This window comes from Procambarus clarkii, chromosome 1, assembly GCF_040958095.1.
Source record: "Procambarus clarkii isolate CNS0578487 chromosome 1, FALCON_Pclarkii_2.0, whole genome shotgun sequence".
In the NCBI taxonomy this organism is placed as follows: Eukaryota; Metazoa; Arthropoda; class Malacostraca; order Decapoda; family Cambaridae; genus Procambarus; species Procambarus clarkii.
Window position 1 is genome coordinate 38,824,757 of NC_091150.1, and position 24,883 is coordinate 38,849,639.

General features: G+C 38.5%; 1 protein-coding gene across 2 annotated transcripts; it reads left to right on the top strand.

The window, feature by feature from the left end:
* Positions 1-1,162: 1,162 nt before the first annotated feature.
* On the top strand, positions 1,163-20,974 carry ClpP (Caseinolytic protease proteolytic subunit). Of its 2 annotated transcripts, none has more exons than XM_045763198.2 (6): positions 1,163-1,315; positions 8,159-8,341; positions 10,810-10,901; positions 12,435-12,627; positions 18,855-18,960; positions 20,286-20,974. In XM_045763198.2, the coding sequence occupies exons 1-6, from the start codon at positions 1,280-1,282 to the stop codon at positions 20,405-20,407; spliced, it is 732 nt and encodes a 243-aa protein (XP_045619154.1). In that variant the 5' UTR covers positions 1,163-1,279; the 3' UTR covers positions 20,408-20,974. The 2 variants fall into 2 exon arrangements, with proteins under 2 accessions (XP_045619154.1, XP_069192646.1); XM_069336545.1 differs by lacking the exon at positions 1,163-1,315 and adding an exon at positions 5,389-5,427.
* The last annotated feature ends 3,909 nt before the right edge of the window (positions 20,975-24,883 follow it).

Consider the following 24,883-nt stretch of genomic DNA (forward strand, 5'->3'; position numbering starts at 1 on the left):
GGAGCTCAAAGTACCTCATACCATTTGGTATGAAATCACTAAGGGAAATAACAGATATAGTGTTGAAGAGTATGTCCTAGCTCTTGTTTACATAGTTTACACTTAGAATGTTGACCACTGGGAGATTCATTACCTACAGCCACCTGCCGTAGATATCAATATCCTAGCTTAATTCTGGCAATTACAATGTCACACTAACTAGTGGCTGTTTTATGCTGCCTGTACATACAATTCTTGGTTCTAAACATGTCATAGCTCTTTATACTTGTGCTTTTTGGCCTTTGTGTGTCAGTAACTGCTCATCTGTCTTCCCCAATTTCCTGAAATATTGCAGCTTTTACAGCAGAGATTGGAATGCCCATATCTCACTCAATTTCAGGCTTATCACATACAGTTTTAGCTGCCTTGTCTGTGTCATCATGCTGGACAACACCTATGTGAGATGGTATCCATACAACTGAGACTGAAACTCTTGCTCTGTCCATTAATAATGTTGTTTATAATGGATGTTACAACATTCTTAGTATCTATTTTGCATATTGGGTTTTTAAGGGCCTGAACCACAGAAAATTAGAAACGGTTAGCCCTCAACCTCAGAAACGGTTGAGGGCTAACAACACTGCAAACTAAGCATGACAGGGCAGATCTCATTGAAACTTTTAAAATACTGAACAAGTTGGAGGATGTTGATGGACAATTTCTTCAAAAAGTCAGATGTAATACGAACAAGGAGCAACAATTACAAGTGTTTAAACTCAACAAGCCACAATGTAGGACTGAGAACAGAAAGTGCCTTTTCACCCACAGGGTTAACCCATGGAACAGCCTACCCGCCGAAACCGTAAATGTCAAATATACTGTATGTTCTTACTTTAAAATATAGCTTGAAAAATCATTAGAACAATTGAGGTTAGTGGGGTGCTTTGACAAACCGCCGGTTTCCTGTCTTCAAGACCACTAATGTTAGTGGCCCTCAGATAAATTCAGGTAAAATTAAAAAAATGAAACGCGGTACAATGTGAGGCTGCAGTGTTTACATCTGTTGTAGGCAGTGTCCGGGTGTTCAACTTGGCTCTGACTTACCATTCCTTATCTGCAGTAGGAGTACTAAATCTAAATTATTATTTAAATGCTAATATTTCAATGCTTATATTTATAAAAAACATTTTTAATGTTTCAGAGAATTGTGTAATTTTGTAGAACTTACTCTTCAAAATGTGATGCTATTTATCTGGAGCGTCGGAAGAGGTTGAACCGTAGTGTAGAGGCAAGGAGAGGGATGGCCATGTTACGGTCCGTCCAGCGCCTGGTGGCGGTCAGTTGACGCTAAATTACAATGTACCAAATAACTTGATCTCTACTTATAGGTCAAACATTACTTTAATATTTTACGCTGAAATTTCGTTTAAGATATTACTCAGCGAAATGAGCTTTTGCTGCATCTTGTTCCTACCTCTGAGCAAATGGGGGGGGGGGGGGTGGATCTTTGACAAGCCGCCGGCTTTCTGTCCTCGTCGAGGCCATTAGAATGATAGTGGCCCTCAGGTAAATTCAGATAAGTAATTTAGTCATAATTTTAATGGAATAACAACTTTCAGCTGAACAAAAAAAATTGGCATAACTGAATTGTTAAACTAATTAATTTTTATTTTTTTTTTTTTTCATTTCATGTTATCATTTTTTTGTCTATAAATTTTGCAAGTATTTACCTCCTTAAAATTTTTTTAGATTAAGGACCTGCCCGAAACGCTGCACGTGCTAGTGGCTTTACAAGACTGTAATTACCATATTTGTATCCTCACATTCCTTATGTACATTCTTGTATATGCATAAATAAATAAATTAGCAAATTACACAATTTGTTAGTGATATTTAAAAACTGTAGATTAAGCAACAGGCCTAACAAAGCTGCCGGCTTCCTGTCATCGAGGCCACTAGAGATAGTGGCCCTCCATATAATAATAATTCATTGTGTTGGGGGACAGGAAGCCAGAGTGTATTCATATACGGTAAGCTTATATCGAGGTCACCCCCCTCCCCTACCCCGCCCAGGATGCAACCCCACAACAAGCTGACTAACTCCTGAGTACCTACTCACTGCTAGGTGAACAGAGGCATTAGGTGAAAGGAAATGTGCCTAACCATTTCTCCCGCCTGGGATTCGAACCCGGAATTCTTGATTGTCCGCTGAGAGCGAACCCAACTGTACTACCAGGACCCTCCCTACCAAGATTTAGTTATCTTGCAATGATTCTGAGGATCAAACTTTTGCTCAGTTTACAATTAAATCACTTAAATCCTCTTTGACTATTGGAGCCATCTATAGATTTCCTAATACTAACATAGCTTCTTTCTCAGACAACCTAAGGAATCTTATTATAAACAACAATCTCAACAAAAACCACATCATTCTGGGAGGAGACTTTAATATTGACCTGGGTCAACAAAATTGCTCTCAAGTTGACTATTTCCTTAACAGCATGAACTCCTGTATGCTAATCCCCACTATCACCAAACCTACCCGAGTCACTCAAACATCAGCCACTACCTTGGACCACATATGGACAAACATAACAGCTCCCCTTGTATCTGGTATAATCTACGACAGAACAACTGACCACTATCCTACCTTTCTCATAGTGAACATGGACATAACACCACCAAAAAGCAAGAAATTTTCATTTAGGCTACACAGTGAATCAGCTTTAGACAATCTTACAGAGGCACTTCACAATATTAACTGGGATTCTGAATTCATTAATACCCATGATATAAATTCATTAGCTAACCTCTTCCTCTCCAAAACTCTAAGCCTCTACAACCTTCATTGTCCCCTTCTTACAAAGCAAGTAACTGACAAAAGATTAAACAATCCATGGCTCACAAATGGCATTCTCAACTCAATCAACAAGAAACATGAATATGAAAAGAAAGTTAGGATTGGCCTAGTTTCAAGGGAAGTAGCTAAAAGGTACTCATCAATGCTTACCAGTATCATAAGAAAGGCAAAACTTGCATATTATGTGAATAGATTCAATGAAGCAAAAGGTAACATGAAAAACACTTGGAAAACTATCTCTAGTATCCTAGGAACTAAACAACACTCACATAACCAAATAAAACTCTACAAGGATGGGGATATACCGTCAACTGATTTAGAAATGGCAAATGAATTTAATAGTTTCTTTTCATCGGTTGGTGCTAATCTTGCCAGTAAAATCCCACAGACTCAGACACATATTAACACATATCTCTCAGGCAGCTATCCAAACTCTCTTCTCCTTTCACCAATCAGCCCGGCAGATGTTGTGTCCATCATACACTCTCTAAAAACCAAGGCAGGGAACACCAGTGAAATTCCGTCCATTGTGTACAAGAGAGCCTCCCATGCCCTTGCCCCACCCATAGCACTACTGTTCAACAAATCTATAGAGTGTCACACCTTCCCTGATATCCTCAAAAAAGCAAGAGTAACGCCAGTCCATAAAGGAGGCAATCCGGCGGACATAAACAATTATAGACCAATATCAAATCTACCCATTCTATCAAAAATATTTGAAAAAATTATTTACAAACAGCTCTATTCCTACCTCGTAAAATTCGACATACTCAGCCCCTGCCAGTTTGGCTTCCGGTCCCAAAAGAGTACCAATGATGCAATCATTAGTCTCCTTGACATTATCTACTCAGCCCTTGACAAAAATGAGTTTCCGATTGGACTCTTCATTGACCTAAGAAAAGCCTTTGATACTGTTAATCACAACTACCTCTTATTTAAACTCCAGCATTATGGAATCCGAGGCCTTGCCCTTGACTACATCCGATCCTATCTTAGTGACAGACACCAATATGTAACCATCAATGATTCAACTTCTTCCACTCTACCAATTACCGTTGGAGTGCCACAGGGCAGCATCTTAGGACCTCTTCTATTTCTTATATATATAAACGATCTGCCTAATGTCTCTAATATTCTCAAACCTATATTGTTTGCTGACGATACTACCCTTATCTACTCAAACCTCAACCCACATACACTAAATAATGTTGTGAATAATGAATTAAAAAAAGTCCACTTATGGATGTCAACGAACAAACTAACATTAAACATCGAAAAGACTTACTACATCTTATTTGGAAACAAATCATCAAATGCAATTCAGCTACAGATAGACAACATTAACATCAGTAATAAAAATGATGGCAAGTTTCTTGGCCTATTCCTAGACAAGAGACTCAACTTCAGCACCCACATTCAACACATAACTAAGAAAGTCTCTAAGACAGTTGGTATACTCTCCAAAATCAGATATTATGTTCCTAACTCTGCTCTCCTCTCACTATATTATGCACTAATCTACCCCTATCTTAATTATGGTATCTGTGCATGGGGGTCTACCACTGCAAACCACCTTAAGCCCATCATCACACAGCAAAAATCTGCTATCAGAATAATAACTAACTCTGCTTTCAGACAACACTCAGCTCCCTTGTTTAAATCTCTAAACTTGCTAAATATTAACTCCCTCCACACATTCTCTTGTGTCAACTACATTTACAAAACCCTGTTCTTAAATGCAAACCATGCTCTGAAACTCTCCCTGGACAGATGTAATAGGACCCATTATCACCACACCAGAAATAAATATCTCTTTGATATCCCCAGGGTCAAACTTAATCTGTGTAAACACTCTATGCAAATTAAGGGACCTAGTCTATGGAACTCACTCCCTAGTGAATTGAAAAACTGTAAAACTTTTGCCTTATTTAAAAGCAAAACCAAAAAGTACCTAACTTCATCTATTTAGTTTCCTACACTGAGCTTTAATTTGCTCTGTACCTAGTGGTACCCAATCTCCTAATTTTTATGTAATATCAAACAACCTTATCATTGTGTTCATTGCTGTCTTCTTTTATGTGCTAGCCATATGCTGTATTGTGACTACCAATTTTTGTCAACTACCATTCAAGCTGTCATTGCAATCAATCTTATATTGTTTCTGCTGTATTGTGCCTACCAATTTGTTGTCAACTACCATTTTAAGCTGTCATTGCAATCAATCATAGCTACCTATGTGCTTTAATATACTGTACCTATAATTTTCTCTCATCTTTTTTTTTTTTTTCATTCCATGTAATCTGTTATCATTTTTTTGTCTATAAATTTTGCAAGTATTTACCTCCTTAAAATTTTCTTAGATTAAGGACCTGCCCGAAACGCTGCGCGTGCTAGTGGCTTTACAAGACTGTAATTACCATAATTGTATCCTCACATTCCTTATGTACATTCTTGTATATGCATAAATAAATAAATAAATAAATAAATAAATAAATAAATGTCTTCACCAGGCCTGGTGGTCTGGTTAACCAGACTGTTGGATGTGGCTGTCTGCTGCTTAACATATGAATCACAGCCTGGTTGATCAGGTATTAGATGAAATGTTGGGTAATGGTCTGTTTTCCCATCAGTGATTATTTCCATGGTTAATGGAGAGATTATGTTAGCTGAAATGTGGTCAAAGGTTGAGCCAATCATTAGAGTAATTCTGATGGGTTTAGTGATCATACATCTTATCTTGAGATGATGCTTGAGATGATTGACATATTATTACATATTAACATGTAAGAATTCATTCAGTTGAGGAAGTTAATGGGTTATCAGGCTGGCAGAGGTCTAATAAAATCTGTTAGTGTCAGTTGATTTTTGTCAAGTTCATCGATTTCACTTTAGTCTGTGTTAAGAATTCTGTGTACTGCTTTCACTGTTAACTTTGTCTGGAACCTTGATTTTGAACTGGGAAAAGTTATATTCTCCACAGGTGTGTTTAGTTCTCATGACTTTTGAGCTTCATAGCTTTTCATGACATTAAATTGCAGTACTGTACTGCCACTTTTCTTGTTTGTTCTAAATTTGTGGATAAAGGAGATTGACTGTTTCACTGTTTTAATAATTTGATTATTTAAAATTAAATGCAAATCCCATTTTTTGTATTCATTCATTAATTTTTATTATTTATTCATTCATTTTTTTATTTATTTATTACTGAATAGGCTAAGTTTCAATGATTATCCATTAACCCTTAAGCTGCGCAAAATGTCATATGATGTGTGACATTGAACTCGGTTTTAAAATTTTCTGAAACTCTTTCAAATGTTTTGTGCATAATCTACTAGGCAAATGCTCCAACTTTGTCTAAATGATACCAGTGTAACTTGAAAAACAAGAAAATAAGAAATAATTATAAAATTGAATATTGAAAACCTCCAGATTTTGAAATCGGCTGCAAAAATAGAAAAATATCACCAACTACTCATTGGGTGTTATTATGCTTTCAGAATAGCTTATGATCTTCATTTGCATATATTTAGATATAGATTTTCAGTATAGTTTACTGTTAAAAAAATTGTCAATATAGCATTTGAAATATGCACAAATTTAGACAACAAAAATTTATAACTCCAAACGTTTAGGGATTATGAAAAATCAATTCTATAGGGATTGTAGAACAGACAGCTGTGCACACTGTATGTAAAAAATGGTGAGAATCGGCCAAAGTAGATTTTTGGATACTGAAGTAAGTTGAAATTCTAGTTATAGATATAATTGAAGTTGAAGTTATCGACAATGAATAAGGCAGTTCTAATTCATGAATTCACTTGTATGTTGTAATAAACATTGTTTGGCATTCATACTCAAGTATGTGAAAGTTGTAGGTCAATGTGTGTAGAAATAAAGTCAAGAAAAAATAACCCCCCAAAAAACAAAATACAGTATAGGGATAATCATAATAATTTAGGGAACATATTTAGGGTATACTTTATATAAGTAAAAAAGTCCTAATCTGGTCCCTAATCATCAAAACAACCCAAAGAAACAAGGAAAATAGAGTTTGAAATCTGTGAACAAATCAGCCCCCAAAAAATCAAAGTCCCAAGTTTTGAGAGTTCTACCTAATTTATTTGTTGACCAATTTAATTCTGGCTTCACATAGTTAGGGATGAGTATGCATTCTTCAGGATGTAAAGGTTAAAACAAATTCAAATAATAAACAAAGGAAGAAAACAAACTAAAATCCTAAAAAAAAAAAAATCTAAAAAATATTTTTTGGACATTGTTGAAAGTAACTGATAATAACATTGGGCAATGTATTTATATGATATGTAGCAAAATAGACCATAATAACATAATTACTCATTATTATTTGTGTTATTATGTATTACTCAGCAATGCTATAAAGGAACCAGCTGTATATCCACTTTGTGGACACTTCTTACTACTATTCTTCTTCTTTGTGTCGGACAGGTGCTTGCATCTCTTTATTATTGCATTATCCATCAGTTTCAGTTAATAGGAGCTGTTATCTTTATTAACAAAACGTTCTTTTCTTTTAAATATTCGCCTAAAATCAATTTCTGAAAATATTTTGATGAAAGTTTCATGAAGCTGAAGCCAGTAAGTTGGAGATTTGTTTAACATTTTTAAGTAGTTTTGACATAATTCAAATATTTTTTAAATTATACCCCCTTCAGTGTCACACATCATATGACATTTTGTGCAGTTTAAGGGTTAAACTTTTGGAAATAGCACTGCACCCACTGGGACTGTATCCAAATTATGCAGCACACTGAGCATCAGAACAAAGTTTGATAAAATAAACAGACATACATGTACAATTTTTTGTATGCGTAATATTTTTTATAAATCAAATATTATTATTATTATTATTATTATTATTATTATTATTATTATTATTATTATTATTATTATTATTATTTTGAACAAGTACAGTGAATTTTTTCCCAACAAATTTTTTCCATTTTCCAACTAATTAGTTGGGATCTTTTCCCAGGGCCAAACTAATTATTAATCCTGTGGGAAAACAAACCAAAACAAAACAAAAAATTCCCCATACAATGGTACAGTATCATCTCGAAACTCGACACTACAGTATTTGGTGATACAGTATAGTTATTATGTAAATACAGTATTTACCTTTATGTGAAATTCATGATATCTTTTAATCTTAAGGTGTAAGGGAAGTTCTTTGAGTATCAAGTAAAAGAAAACAACTTAGTGTAGTAGACTGAGGCTTTATATTTATAGTAAATGAATTCATAGGAATTAACAGAAGAGTAATTACTACTTCATTCATTTCAGGGTAGTAATTGTGTCATTCATCCAAAGGCTCAATGGCTTGTCCACCCAACTGTTACTTCACATGTCACAAAGAGGATGCTTGGCATGATCCCTATTGTAATAGAACAGACAGGAAGAGGAGAACGCGCCTATGACATATTCTCTCGTCTCTTGAAGGAGAGAATCATTTGCATCATGGGCCCAGTAAGACCAAGATAATGTTTTGTATTGTTTTAACACTTAAAATTTGGCCACTTGCTACATGCTCAATCTTAAACATTTAGGACCTCTTAGGGACCTGCTCAGGGATGCCTAAAATGCTTACACACTTTTCAAATTTTCAAGTTATTTTTGGGATTATAATTATTAATGAAGTGTTAAAATGTTTGCCAATGAATGTTCTAGAGTATAGAAACAAAGCAAAGGGTGTATTAAATATGCCTTAAAGCACTGAATACACAAATGGTTATGAACACTTCAACATTCTCATTTCTGGATGCCTCCCTGAAGCTATCTTGTTGAAATTGCTCCATACTAAAAGGTTAGATAAGTTGTGGAAGTTCTGTGTGGCCTACTGTGAACCAGAGCTAGTACTTGGCCCCTTTCACAGAGGCACAGGGAGTGAGTGACAATCCAGCACCCCACCCCACTGGAAAAAGCCTCAAATCATTGAAGCTTTACAGACAACTGGTGGGTTCACAGTAAACAAAGCCTTGAAACCATAAAACCAGCCCAAAACTCATTAGTTCCGATTACCATCACCAGGTGGCTCGGCCTCGGCCTTCATCTCGCTCGTTATAAACTCGCTAATATTCTACCATCCACAGAAGGTGCTCATTCTGCCTTCACAGAAGGTGCTCATTTTACCTAAACAAAATATATATTCAACCTAATGACTAAAAAATGTAAGCCTTACTAAGGGAAAATGAGTTGAAAAAACTGTTCACAAGAGAATCAGTTTACTTATAGGAGTAAACACAAAAATAATCAAAATATTTCCAGAATTTAAGACATCAACAATACCCTAGAATATGCATACTGTATTACAAAGTGAGTGGCAACTGCCTCCAGGGTAATTCCCTCTTGTTTTATCTCTGGTTAAGTAGTTCTGGGAAGCTGAACGGGCTTCCCCCAGAAAACCAGCGTTGAATGTAATGAAACGCCATTTTCTGGATGAGACCTGGAGGCTCCCCAGAAACCCTCCCTCCAGTCGGCAGTTTTCCTGTATTTTGACATCCAGCCTTAGAACTGGGGTGTGGATAGCCAGCACAGGGGTCTGGGGCTCCCCCTTCCATTTCCCAGGGAAGGGGGAGCTGTGCAGACTGCGGCGCGGTGACGTTGTGATGTCATGCTCGTTTGCTCGTTTTTGTTTAGAGTTCTGTCCAACAGTTCAGCTTTCTATAGCAATGTGTTAACCAGATAGGGTTAATTTTAGGGCGCCTACCTTTCTGGGTACCTGACCCAGTCGATGGCAGACATAGAATGATTCTGACCAAGGGGGGGTTGCTATAGGCTATTGCTCCTTGTGCCTCTGTGAGGAGGGGGTGGGCCAGGTTCTGGCTCGTGGCCCCCAGTTGGCAAGAACTCCAACCGCATTGACTGATGTTATGGTCTAATACATACATTTCAGCTCCGAGGAGTCTCCGAGACTTGCCCAAAAAACGGCGTTTCATTACATTCAACGCTGGTTTTCTGGGGGGAGCCCCGTCGGCTCCCTGGAGCTTTACCAGGCTGATATGCTAATGTCAGACTTTGGCATCATACTTGACGTGTGATGTCATACTAGTTTGCTTGTTTTCTGTTGTGGAGTTCTATCCACTAGTTTGGCTTTTGGTAGCAATTTTAACCAGAATAAGAGTTTGTTTTGAAATGCCTACCTTTCTGGATGCTTGACCCGGTCGATGGCAGACATAGAATACTTCCGGGTGACCTTTTCCAGAGCTTTCTGGAAAAACCTCCGGTCGGCAGTTTTTCGCGTGTTTTGACATCCAGCCTCAGAACTGATGGGTGGATAGCTGGCGTGAGAGGTCTGGGACTGCCCCTTCCCCTTCCCGGGAAGGGGGGGCTGTGCAGACAGCAGCGCGACGACGGATGACGTCATACTAGTTTGCTCGTTTTTGTTTGGGGAGTTCTATCCACTAGTTCGGCTTTTGGTAGCAATTTTAACCAGAATAGGGCTTTGTTTTGGGACTCTTTACCTTTCTGGGTGCCTGACCCTTCGATGGCAGACATAGAATGCTTCCAACCACACGGGGGTTTCTATAGGCCATTGCTCACCTTGTCTCTCTGAGGGGGCCTGGTTCTGTTTCATGGTCCCTGGTAGGCTCTTAGAACTCCATACACATGACTGATGCCAAAGTCTGACATTAGCACATCAGCCTGGATAAGCTCTGGGGAACCTCTGGGTCTCACCCAGAAAATGGCGTTTCATTACATTCAACGCTGGTTTTTTGTTTTGTTTTCATTTACATGTTCAGGGTAGGGATTTTAACAATTTGCAAAAAAATTTTGGGGGACACTTTATTTTCTGTGCACCCCCCAAAAGTCACAATAAAAGCCGCGCAGCACGGAGGTTAAGTAACAAGAAGGTGGGGGTAACAGGAAGATGAGGGGTAACGGGGATGTGGGCATTTAGGTTTTATATTCATTTATTTATTTATTTATTATTTCAGATAGATGATAACATATCAAGTTTGGTAATTGCACAGCTTCTATTTCTTCAGTCAGAAAATACCAAGAAACCCATTCATATGTACATTAACAGGTTTGTGTTGAATTTTCATTGATTACTTATTAAAGTTTTATGCACATAACCCAATAGTTATATATGTAAAGTTGAGTATTGAAAATCCAGTTTTAAAATATTAAACAACTTCCATAATCTAGTGGGATTTCATAATACAGAGATCGCTTACTAAGTTAGATGATATGGGGCATAACCCTGTTTGAATTAGGTGGAGGTCTGAGTTAGCCAAAATTCTTATGGTGCATGCATATAAAATAAGCAAAATTCTAGGAAAACCCTCAGTAGCTTCAAAGTTTATGTGCTGGTGTAGCCAAGCATTAAGAATTGCACTAGACCTCTGAGACATCATCATCCATGATGACTTAGTGGAAGCTATAATCAGAATTTGGCTCTCTGAAGTGTGAGCAGCTTGGGATCAGAGAACTGCCCAAAACCAAGTGAAACTCATCAGAATGGTTAGACAAAATAAGCTGCTAAATAAATAAACTAAATTGATAGAAAACAAAGCCTCAAAGATCATTGCCTCAAGATAACAACCCTTCCCTTAACGCACTCGACCACCACAAGATTGCAGCCCGAGTCATCATGGGTCCTGCCTAATTGTAGCCCCTAACTAAATAACCAGGATTGTTTCATTGATGTGTGCACCACAACCACAGTTTTTTTAAGGCTATCATAAAATTTAAAACTCCCATGCACACAAGGGGCTCACATTTGCTTCCTCAGGCCTCCAGTAACTGTCCTCCATCTTAAAAAAACATCCCCGAGTCCCTCACTTTCCTTCTAGGTCCTTAGTAACAGATAAGGACCATGTCTGGCACATCACCATCCAATGTGTGAATGTGCAGGACGGCACACTAGGAGCCATTGAACTTTTAACAAAAGCAAATGAGTGATTACCATGTACATGTTTACAGGCAAAATGTGTGCTGTGTGCAATTGTAATATTTAGACATACAGTATATATTAGTATGAATAAATACAATGTGTGCATATATTTATACACATACTGTATATCTGTACATGCATATATTTTCAGTTATTCTACATGATGAACACCACATTTGACACATCAATACAACTTGTTAGCACAAGAAACTAAGTGAATAAAGTTAGAAACAATAAAAATTAATTACTGAATATATTCCCATGCAACACCACGCCTCACCAATACCAAAACTTTACAGACATGTTAACAAAACCACATAAACTGGAAGCTGTTAGTTCCAAGCAGAGATAAACAGATCCCCCAAAGGACTGTAATGTTCACAACTTAATCAAAAGAAGTAAAATGTAACTTATTTCTGTAGATGCTTCACTGTTACACATTTATTTGTCTTGGCCATGTTCTTTTCTCTGTCTACAACATAGTGAGGGATTTTAGAACAAAGCATGACAACTGGAGTTGCACTCAAGTTCTTGGACTCTTTAAGTCAGTGGAGTTACCAAAAGAATATTCTTAAGTAAAAACAATTAGCATTAATTCATGACATTGTTTAGGTTTTCATAGGTTTCATAAACTTAAAAAAAAAAAAAAATTTCTTTTTAAAGCCCAGGTGGAGTTGTCACATCTGGTTTGGGAATCTATGACACCATGCAGTATGTTCAACCCCCTATTGCTACTTGGTGTGTGGGTCAAGCCTGTTCAATGGCCTCACTTCTGCTGGCAGCTGGCACCCCAGGGATGAGACACTCACTGCCACATGCACGCATCATGATCCACCAACCCCACGGAGGAGCTCATGTTAGTCTTGGTTTATGTTCATATGCAGAGTGACACTGGTACAGTATGTATAGATAGCATATTGAACATGTTTCATTTTAAATGTTTTACTAAGGTCAAGATAATATGCTCGCATACATGGTACCTTTAAACTGTTATTTATAGAATCATGTGTTCATGTATTAAGAGTAATTCTTTCTTTCATAGGCCATGGTCTATCACACTTTCGTTGGCACCATACTGTACGTTCATTTAACAGTTATCCTATTTTGATGGGGCAGTATGTGTCGTTGATTTGTAAATATTTACTAAGCATGAATTTTACATTACAATATGGCAACTTTTTAAATCATTTGCCTCATGGTGAACATTAGCTGACCATGTGGTAGATAGGTTGTGAAGGCCTATAGGATTCCATATTAGTATTGTTACATGCACATTCTCACATAAATATAATGATTTATTTGTGAATCTATTGATATTATAGTGGGTCTTGTTTATTGCTTCATGGACTAGTAAAAGATAATTAACATCAAAGCTTTTCTATGCAGTTTTATTATTATTATTATTATTATTATTTTCTACCACAGACGTGGAGATTTTCTTTGCAGTAATTGGATATTTTTAGGGGGATGGGGGACACTCGGTGACTCCCTGTTGCTATGCAGTTTTGGGTAGCTTTGTACCTATCAAGTCACACCAGGCCCTTGTGATTCAATAAAAGCCTACCGTAGACCAGAGGGTAAGACTTTATATTCTCACAGGGGTTAACGACCTAATTACTGTACTGGGTTATCTTGAGATGATTCCGGGGCTTTAGCGTCCTCGTGGCCCGGTCCTCGACCAGGCCTCCTTTTTGTTACACACCCCCAGGAAGCAGCCCGTAGCAGCTGTCTAACTCCCAGGTACCTATTTACTGTTAGGTAACAGGGGCATCAGGGTGAAAGAAACATTTTGCCCATTTGTCTCTGCCTCCACTGGGGATCAAACCCAGAACCTCAGGACTACGAATCCAAAGCGTTGTCCACCCAGCTGTCAGGCACCAGGGTGGATCATTTCCCAATTTGCTTACATTTGCCTTTCTGTTTTATGTATTGATTTGCCTCTTTCTGGAGGTTAGCTATTTGGTGAAGATGTTCAACAATCACCCCTACTTTCCAAATCCCCCCTGTAAGTGGGGGCTAGATTTTGGCCTCCAATTCAAAGTAGGCTTTTATTGACTCGCAAGGGTGTGGTGTAACTCAAAAGGTAAGTAGCCAACCAGAGCATCTAGCTACTGGAAGCCACTGAGGTCCCTCCAGAAAAAGGCATTTCATTACATTCAATGCTGATTTTTTTATCATAAAATAGAGCCATAATTTACAACCATTTACATTAACAAATAGGGCATTAAGTGTAATGAAACATCCCTTTCTGAGATGTTCATTTGGTAGCTGCCCTTAGCTAAAGCCACTGATACTATAGGACACTGTTAATTAACACTTTGTCTGTGTGATAACATGATCGCAGTCCTTAAATCAAAACACGTAGTTCAGCTGAGGATGTTAACGCCACCCACAATTAAAATATTTGTAAATATTCTATTTATTGTCAGAGTATTATGGGACTTGGTAAAATGCATGCAATTTTATTGCCAACAATTTGATACCAAAATGAAATGAACGAGGTAGTGCAAAAAATAAGGTTAGAAAACTGGATAGAATATAAACATCGAGGTGGCACGCCGAGCCAGAACTGGGCCGACCAAAGTGTTTTAATATGCCAGGCTTCTGAGTGACCTTCCTTGTCCACATGAACAAGTACCTTCCTATATATCTTGGCCCCTGAAGACAGGTGGGGAAACATGTAGAGCTGATATTGATCCACTACCAAGAAAACCTCTTGCTATGACACACAAAACACTTCAAAATGTTCAAAAAACTCCCTCCAAACATTTTGCAAACTGCTAGAATTTCCACCTTAGTTACTGCCCTGTGACAGTTCTACAGACAATAAGGTTAGGGGAGATGGAACCCTCACTTTGAGCCCAACCCATCCCAGCTACCTTGGGGAAAACGGCAATCGACGAACGGAAATGGGGAGCTAACAAGCTACCAAGGCACCAATCTGAAGGGTTGTTTCATTACACTCAATGCTAATTTTAAACTGGCTCTTTTTGGTAGCCTCCCTTAGCTACCTTTTCACAACATTTACTTCTACTAAGGGTAAAGTACAAAACAAAAATCAGTACTGTATTGACATACTTGCCCACGGAAGCAGCAGCAGAAGAAATAGCCCTGAGTTGTAGAGATGAAGTAGATACAGTAATAGGTTGAGGTCAACGGCCTGTTACCACTCACTTTTTGGCAGGTTTAGACCGTAGATGCCTGAGTTCTATGTACTGTCTCTAAGGTTCTCACTTGCACTTGGTTTCCTTGGTTCACTCAGTGGTCTAGGGGGCTTTGCCCAGTTGTCTACCCATCTACTCCACTCTGTCATTCAAGACTTGTTAGACAGTGGGGTGACCTTGATTAGGAACTCTTCAGGTGTTGTTCCTGCTGTCCCCTGCACTAAAGAACAACTCATCACAGTTCCACTTCATCTTGTGGCTGAAACATATACCCTGTCTAACATTCCAAATGATCGTTTCCTTAGTGTGCCAGGTGAAGTCGGGCCATTCTTGGCTTGTTTCCTTGAATCTGTAGGATGCATATTGCTATGTATCAATCCATCTACAGTCCAGGGATTGATTGAGGTCCCACAAAGAGCAGAATATGGAGCTGGAACAGTGTTGACATAAGGCCAGAGGAACTAGGAACCAAGACAGGATAGGAAGATGCATTATTATTATAAGGAAGATATAGATTGCCTCTCAAAGGTTCCAGATATATGTTGTTCCCCAACATGAAAACATCAGAATTGTGGAATGGAGTCTCATAGGTCAGCAACTTGTGATTCTATGCACATGCAAAGAGGTTCACCTGAGGAACTTTGAACAAGTTGGAGACCTTCTAGAAGGATACACGGTCCCACTCTCAAACAACACCCAGGTCGGATGAAGACAGGAAAGGATGTCTGCCAATATTTTTGAGAGTCCCAGAATGTAGAACATTGAGAGAAATAGCCTAGAGAAACTAGAAGAGAAGTAATGGCCAGTGTCCAGTGCCATAAAGGAAAGAACCTAGATGATATCCCTTTTTCAGGCAACCAACTACTAATGAATTATCAGAGTAAAGTTGGACCGACCGCTAACCTTAAGTTTTAAGCATTGCAATACTATTTATACTACCACCAATTCCTTGACAGAGAGGTAGATGTTGACCAGCTCCATTACTAGAAATCAATGTCCTTATCCCACATGATGACAACTAAAAACAAAACATCAACCTATTTGGGATGGATCAGTGAAAAGCTTGATTGCTTCAGTTTCCTCTGGAAGTTTTTCCAGAGTTCAGTTTCCTGGTGATCTCGAGTAATTTCTCAAGCTTTTCACTGATGAAACCCCCAACCCAGATGGGTTGAGGTTTCATCTCCAGCCATCAAAACTTGAGGAGACATCACTAGTGATCTCCAAGCCAACAATGAGCATGCAAGCAGGGAAACTTGTTTATTTTCTCTTGAGCAATACCTGACCTAGGTGAAAACCACAAAGTTAAGCTTTGTTGGTTAGGTTATTGAGCATTCGACTCATGATGCAGCCCTTACCAAGGACAGGGTCAAGATGGAAAGCAAGCCAATCCAAGGAGATCTCCAGAAAGGAGTCCCAAATAAAGCCCAATCAAATGAGCCTTTGCAAAAGCTGGAGCTGGGACCTTGAATTGTTGAACAGAAAATACAACTTTCTTAACTCCAACACTAGATCCCTGGCTTGCAAGCACTGATGAAGCCAATTGTTGAGATAAGCCACAATGTGAATCTTTGTATGCCAGAGCTGTTAAAAAAAAACAGCTGCCTCCTGGTGACTCTAGTTAATGTCTTACATGCCAGGCTCAAACTGAAAGGAAACCCCTTGAAGTGGTAAGATATGCCATGGACATAGAAACCAAGAAAATTCCTGAACTCTGGATGAATTGGAACATGCCAATAAGCATCCTTGAGATCTAAGAAAAACCTGGAGAACTTGTGAATGACCACAAATGTGTTTTTGCAGAGCAGTGGACAAAGGATGAAAGCATTGTCCTGGGAAAACGAATCATTTTCCTCCTGGTGGAACCTTTCTTCATCACAGAACATTGACAAAACTTCACCCATAGAGAATATGTGATGACAATCACCTCTTTATCCAACATATTCCAGATGCTAGACTAGCAGTAGAGTAGACAGTTGCCCGAGGCCCACACATTCTCTGGGACAAGAGGGTTTCAAGTCCAAGTTAGGCCACTGGAAATAACCTTCTAAGCCATGGAACTTAGAACCATGGAACTCCTGACCAAACCAAGTTAAAATTACACATCTTCAAGCCTGGGGCCTGAGCTCCAGGCATCCTATCCTGAGCAGGAGTCCAAGAGGGCTAGCCACATACTCCCCTTCCTTGGAAAGAATTGAAGTTGAAGTCTCTAGCTAAAATACCTGGTAAAAACACTGTAAGCTAACTGCCCAGGGAACAGAAGTGGAGACAAGGAAATAGAGCTTGGCTTGACATTACATCTGGACTATTCGAATGCCCAACACTTCATGTTTGAAGATCAGATGTGTAAAACATACTGTAATTTAGGCAAGGCCTCCAGCTGTTATTAAAATGGAAGACATATCTGACAACTTGCTCAGCCTAACTTGACCAGCAAACTCCTGAAGCCAAACATACAAGAAAACCTGAACAGCCAAAAGCTTGAGGATGTCGACAAGATGAAATTGTGCTTTCAATTCTGTGACAAGAAGATGCTGCAGTAAAGGGGAAAACATGGAAAAAGTCATTGATGAAATGCTACATCTTGAGACAACACTGGTGAATCTGGTTAAAGATGCCTTATGGTTTCCCTGCCAGAAGCAGATTGGAGATAAGGAAAGTTTCCTTCCACTTGAGAACACCCAACCTACAGACAAACCACCATTTCCCAAAGTCAAAGAGAGTTGCTCACTAGTCAGGTGGAAGCAGGATCCTGATATATCAACCTGGAATTAATATAATAAGGCTATAAAAAAAAGAGAGAGGGAGGGAGGGAAGGACCTACGGGCAGAGACGAGTTTGGTTCGGATGCATTGTTCTCATTCCAAAAAAACAGCAGTTTCAGGTCCTGCCTAGCCTGGCCAGGAGACAGGAGGGGCAGAATAAACTTTTGAAGACTCTGAGCATCATCCTGAATAGCAGGAAAGATGATCCAGACTAAGTAAAACTGAGGGTACAAGATGTCATCCATACAGAGTTAAACTGTATCCAGCATAATGGCCACAGACTATGAATGGTCAAAAGGAAGTCAAGCTAAGTCCTCACATATAGCAAGTTGATGTTTGTTTTTACTGACCAGGGAACAAAGCACCCATCTCTGAATAGTAAGATATCAAGCTTCTCACCCGAGAGGCAAATTGAAGTTTACCCACAGACTACTCTGTAATGTAGTCTGTGTAATGAGTCCATTACAGACTCTGTAATGCATGGTAGCTTCCCTTGTTCAGAAGAGAAAGAAGCAGAAAGACCAATTTGAGGCTTGGTCTCTTCATAAATAACTCCTTGGGATGAAGGCAAGTAAGTATCAAATGAAATCGCCAAGCCTTACACTAGGATGAAGATGGAGTATTAACCCTGCCTCCATCCTCCAGTCAACCAGTGCTTGTGTTTTGAATGTATGGAAGATTTGAGCTTTCTATAGCTCATATAAACTGGTCTCCACTGCTATCTAGTAGTACCAGTATGATCATGTGGGGACATTTGATAAGTTCTATGTGCTGTCTGTACCACAAATGTTGCACTGATGATTATACAGTTTGCTTTCCCCCTCAGACAGTATAATCTTACATTAGAGGACAGCTAAATATGAAAGCTCAGCAAAGCTCTGAGTTTGTTAAAGTTTATTGGCACCACCACAACTGATTTTGTGGACTCCCTTGTTTATCAGGTTACCTTTGGATTAAGGTATTAGCAACTATAAATGGATTGTAATCCTTATGCTGCATCCTGACTGTTGTAGTCCTTCTGTTGCATCCAGATACCACTGATATTCATTTAAATTCATTATCAAAGTTAATTTTAAAATAGTTAATAAGATAATAGGATGATATAACTTCCCTTAACAGTAAAAGTAAATAATTATATGAATATAATTTCTTCATAGGGCCAGGCAACGGATATTCAGATACAGGCAGAAGAGATTCTACGATTAAAGGACAGACTAACTCATTTGTATGTTAAACATACAGGCACTGTGTTGGAAAAAATTGGTAAGTTAGATCTTGTTAATATATGTTATATAAATATAAGTAAATTTCAATGTCTATATTTCTCTGTGTATGAACATTTAAGCATTTTTTTTTACATATACTGTAAAAAAGGTGGTTATTACTGCTTATAATGTTTGTGAATTAGAATTTTAGGGTTTATCTAATTGTCAAATAAAACTATTACATTATACTGTATTTTTTATGACTTTTATAAGCAACAATAATGGCTGCAGATAATTTTTTTATATTATGGGTAGCTGATAAACTATCTTCAGTCTCATATTAACTCTTTTTGTAGACATTTAAAAATCCACCTAATTTCATTGGACCAAGTGCAGTTTTTTTGTTATTGTTAAATATAACCTAACTAAAGAAGAAAAGTTGAAATCATTGTGATAATTAATTTAAAATTCCTTCAAAGCTGCTTCTCTCATTATTCACTTAAAGTGAGACTTGGTACCATTTTTCTCTGACTTTTCAGCCATATAAAGGTGTTCTGAACACTAATCTTTTCCTGGTTGCCCTAAATAGTCTTCCTTCCATTTGACATTTTCTCCCTTTATATTGACAATCTTTTGCTCTGCTGTCGATGTGATGATTCCACTTTCCTCCAACACTAGCTCTAACTTGTGATTGATACTGCATCATCCTGGGCCACTAATCATGGCTTCAAGTTCACTACGACTGAGACCTGTGTTTTTACCTTTACTTGGATGCAGGTCATTCTATGGCCCCCATTGGCACTATGGTAATCCTCTTTCTGTAAAAAAAAAAAAAGTGCTAAACTTTGAGGTTGAACTTTGACACCTGTTTGTCTTGGTAACTCCGTATCTCTCACATCTGAGTTGAATGCTGTAAGGCCCTTACCTAACTTAGTCTTGCCTTGTACTTCCTGAGGAGCTGACAGATGCTCATTCCTTTATTTGCACTCTTCTCTCGTGCTGTCTAAGCTCAATCATGCCTGCCCCACCTATTTCTCTGCCTTTCCTTTGACCCTTCATTGCTTGTGTGTCTGCACCGCACTGGGGTCACACCTCGGCTTTGGTGCCTTTCATTTGTCCCCTACTCAGCACTCGTAAATTGAAACCGATGTCCTGTCTAGAAAATCACCATGATTGTTACTGCCTTTGTTACCTTGCATGGTCTCTACAGCATCCTCACTCCTACTTAATCACTTGATATCCATAAATGTGCATTAATGGTTGCAAAGTGTGATATGTCAAAATTTTATTCCTCTCATTTCTAAATGGTAGATGCAAATATGTTTCTTTTTAGAATGTTTCCAACTATTACATGCAATTATAAAACTATGTCAACTATTACAGGCCCAATGATGGAGCGTGACAAGTTCATGGATGCCAATGATGCTAAAGAAATTGGGTTAATTGATAAAGTGCTGACCAGTCCACCAAAAGTAGGAGATGCACCACCTGACACTCCAGAGTGACCAGTTGTACACTGCCAACCTCAGTAATATTTCATGGTCACCACCACTAACCCACATTTCCATCTGGGTAACACTTCAACCATGTGCAGCTAGTATGAAACTTAGGTTTATCTTTTTTGGGGATAAAAGTTTCTCTTCAGTATTCAATTGTGACTGCAATATTATCACCAAACTCCATAATAAGTAATGTTTTCACATTTTAATTGAGCTTTATGTATGAAATAAAAGTGACAATGAATTTATGGAGCAAGTAGTGCAGTAAATGTTTATTAATGAGCCATTTTTATAATTGCAATGGAAAGTATGAATTAAGTTATACTGTATTTTTGTAAGTTAAAACAATAATATAACCTTTATCTGATGGTTGGAAAGTTATACAAATTAAACACTATCACGAGATAATACTGTAATGTCCCATGGCACCTTTTATATGAATGATGAGGTCTTGATGCTGTTGTGATGATGAGAATTGTTGCATGGCATTGTATTTGTGGTTATTACTGCTTATAATGTTTGTGAATTAGAATTTTAGGGTTTATCTAATTGTCAAATAAAACTATTACATTATACTGTATTTTTTATGACTTTTATAAGCAACAATAATGGCTGCAGATAATTTTTTTTCATATTATGGGTAGCTGATAAACTATCTTCAGTCTCATATTAACTCTTTGTAGACATTTAAAAATCTACCTCATTTCATCGGACCAAATTCATTATTTTATATGTATTATATATTAATATTATACTGTATATATAAAATATTTATATATGAATATTATACTGTACTGTATATATAAAATATTTATATATGAATATTATATTGTCATATAATATTCGTATTGAATATTATATGACACTCAAATTTTTAATCATATGTTTATTTTTGTGATTTACACACATGAATATTAATATATATATATATGCAATATAGTACTGTATATCTATATCCAATATGTATAAATTAGAATGTCTGTCCGAGGATGGAGGCAAGACTTTCTCACCCAACTTTGCACCCTCAACCCTGTGGGGTACATGCCCATCATGCTCAGGTGTTGCCACAACACACATGAGTGCTAATTGATAAGGTGCCAATGGAAACCACTACAATTTTTAGAATATATCAACTGAGTTTTTTTCTTTTTTCTTTGTATAATATTAAACATTATGCCCTCAAGCCCTAAAAATGTAAAAAACCAAACATAGGTTATTTTGCTTGTAGTTATCTAAAATACCCAAGCAGTCTTTTTGGCATTGCTGGTAGGTGGCTGGTAAATTACCACCACTTGGACAACACCTGCATCCAACCACTGCCCAGCTAACTCTAAATTGTTCCCTCCACATGACACATATCCAACCCACACCTTCCAGAGGGAGGGAGGTAGACAGAAACACGCACACACACACATTAGACGAACATCATTCATAAACCTAAGTAAGGAGGCATTTAGGGCATTTTACACTGCCGACATGAGACCAGTCTTAGAGTATGCCGCCCCATCGTGAAGCCCCCACCTGAGGAAATTGGAAAAGGTTCAGAGGTTTGCGATGAGGCTCGTCTCAGAGTTGCGAGGAATAGGGTATGAAGAGCGACTGAAGGAACTGAACCTGATGACACTAGAAAAAAGGAGGGAGCGAGGAGATATGATAGAAACAAATAAAATACTTAGGGGGTGATTGACGGAGTGGAAATAAATGAAATGTTCACACTAATTACTAACAGAACAAGGGAACATGGGTGGAAGCTGGAAACTCAGATGCATCATAGAGATGTTAGGAAGTTTCCTTTTAGTGTGAGAGTAGTGGGGAAATGGAATGAACTAGAGCTTTTAAAGTTTGTGGAAACAAACTATTCATAATTTTAAAATTAGATATATGGAAATGGAACACGATTCATTGCTTTAACACACCGGTGGCTAGAAATCTAAACAGGCTCTGTCACTGTCCCCAATCTCAGACCCTCTCAGCCCCACCATCCCAGATCCTCCCAGCCCTTTCCCTCACAGATCTTGCCAGTTTTCCTTCCTAGACCCTCCATGCCCTCCCATCCCAGACCCTCCCGGCCCCCCAAACCCAGACCCTCCGTGTCCCTCTATTCCAGGGAGCATAAAAGAAAACTGGTCTTTGGTCAGTGGCTCTTTGAGGCTGGTCAGAAGGAAGTCAGCTTCAAAGCAATGTACTGAAACATAGACAGGATTACAAAGAAAGCAAGTGAACTTAGGAAAAGAGTACAAGAATGAGAACCTGGATGTAATAGAATTCACGGAAACAAAACTGTCAGGAATCATAACAAAATATGGTGCTTTCCCAGGACTACACTGTAATAAGGAAAGAGAGAGAGAAGGAATAGGAGTGGTCCTGCTGATAAGAAAGGAATAGAGTTTCGAGAAGAACGTTATCCCAGGCTGTGAGAGGTTCAGAGACTATTTAACAGGCACCATGACAATGGGAGGACCAAGAGCAGTAGTAGCAGTGATATATATAACCCTCCATCAAATGACAGAAGACCCAGGCAAGAGTATGACAAACAACATGACAGTTAATACTATAATTCCGAAGACAGCCCTCTGTTGCCTGTAGAAATTGATCCTGTCTGTTTATCATGGGACATTTTAACCATGAAAAGATAGACTGGGAAAACGAGGAACTGCATGGAGGTGAAGAAACGTGAAAATCTAAACTATTGGATGAGGCAACAAGAAACTTTTTAAGACAGCATGCCAGGGAACCCACAAGAATAAGAGGCAAAGACAAACCAGCTAGACTTGACCTGGTATTCACTCTGAATAATTTTGACATAAAGAAAGTCAACTTTGAAGCCCCCGTGGGAATGAGTGATCACAGTGTACTTATGTTTGAGTATCTGGTAGAAGTAGGATTAATGTACTCAAGGAAGGGACCAGAAAACATTAGGCTGGCTTTCTGAAAGGGAAACTGCAAGAAGATTAGGAAAATTCCTAACAGATATAACAGGGGAAACAAAACCCAGAGGAATGATGGCCCAAAACATGATGGACTACATCCCGCAGAAGTGTAAGTAGGCAGCAGATAAGTTTGTCACAGTCCAAAAGGATAAAACTAAATGTAAAAGAGGAACCCATGATTTAATCAGGGTGTAATATAATAACTCGTACGCCCTCCGCTACCTCTATTGTAATAACGGATGCTCTACTGATCTTGTAATATGTTAACACTCGGGCTGTTATACGAGGACCTCAAGCAATCAATATAGACTGAGAACTGCATAGGCAACTTAAGGGAGTAGAACGTGAGAGAGAGTGTGGGGGAAGGAGAGGGAGAGAGAGAGAGTGTGGGGGTGAGTGAGAGAGAGAGAGAGTGTGAGGGGAAAGCAAGAGTGAGTGAACGAGATAAAAATATTATTTGCTACAGCCTTCTTATGACTTACTAAGTAATACTGCCACCACCTTGAGTTACCGGAGTGAGATTCATAAGTGTAAATTTTCCATTGTCTGGTGCTGCCTGTCTGGCGCCGCACCTGTGGCTTGTTCATGCTGTTATGATGTTCATGTTGTTCTACTATGTACTGTTCTCTTGTTACAGTAAGCTGGTAAAGCAACTAAGTACAAGGGAATGGAGAAACTATAGAAATAACAGGACACCAGAGAGTAGATAAAGATTAATATTAGAGGGCCAGGAATGAGTACCTCAGAGTGAGAAGAGAGGCACAGAGACAATACAAAAATGACATAGCAAGCAAGGCAAAGACTCAACCTAAATGTGCTGCACAGCCACATCAGATGGAAGACAACAGTGAAGGAACAGGTAATGAAACTGAGGATAGGGGCAAACAGGTTCTTGTCACAAATGACAAGGAAGTGTGTGAGGAACTCAAAAAATTTCAGGAGGTCTTCACATTAGAGCAAGGAGAAGCTCCAGAGATAAAGGAAGGGAATATCTAACCAGGCACTATTGGAGGAGTTCGAGATTACCAGTGGGGAGGTAAGGAAGCATTTGCTTGAGTTGTATGTGACAAAGGCTATAGGCCAAGGTGGAATCTCACCATGGATACTAAAAAAAGCAGAAATACTGTGCCTATCACTCTCAGTGGTGTATAACATCACTGGTAACAGGAGAACTGACCAAAAAAAAAATTAGAAGATGGCTAATGTAGCATTAATGTAGTAATGTAACAAGAAGGGTGACAGACAGGAGACACTGAGCTACAGGCCAGTGTCCCTAACTTGCATACCATGCAAGGTGATGGAGAAGATTGTGCAAAAAAAAAAAAAAAAAAAAAAACTTAGAACTTAGTAAAACATGGGTTCAGGGATAGCAAATCTTCCCTCACAGGACTAATTGAATTCTATGATCAGGCAAGAAAGACAGACAGACTGAGTGGACAGACTGCATATTTTTGGCTTGCCAGAAACCCTTTGATGCAGTACCCCCATAGGAGATGTGCATAAGCTGGAGATGCAGGCAGGAGTAAAAGGAAAGGTACTCCATTGGATAATG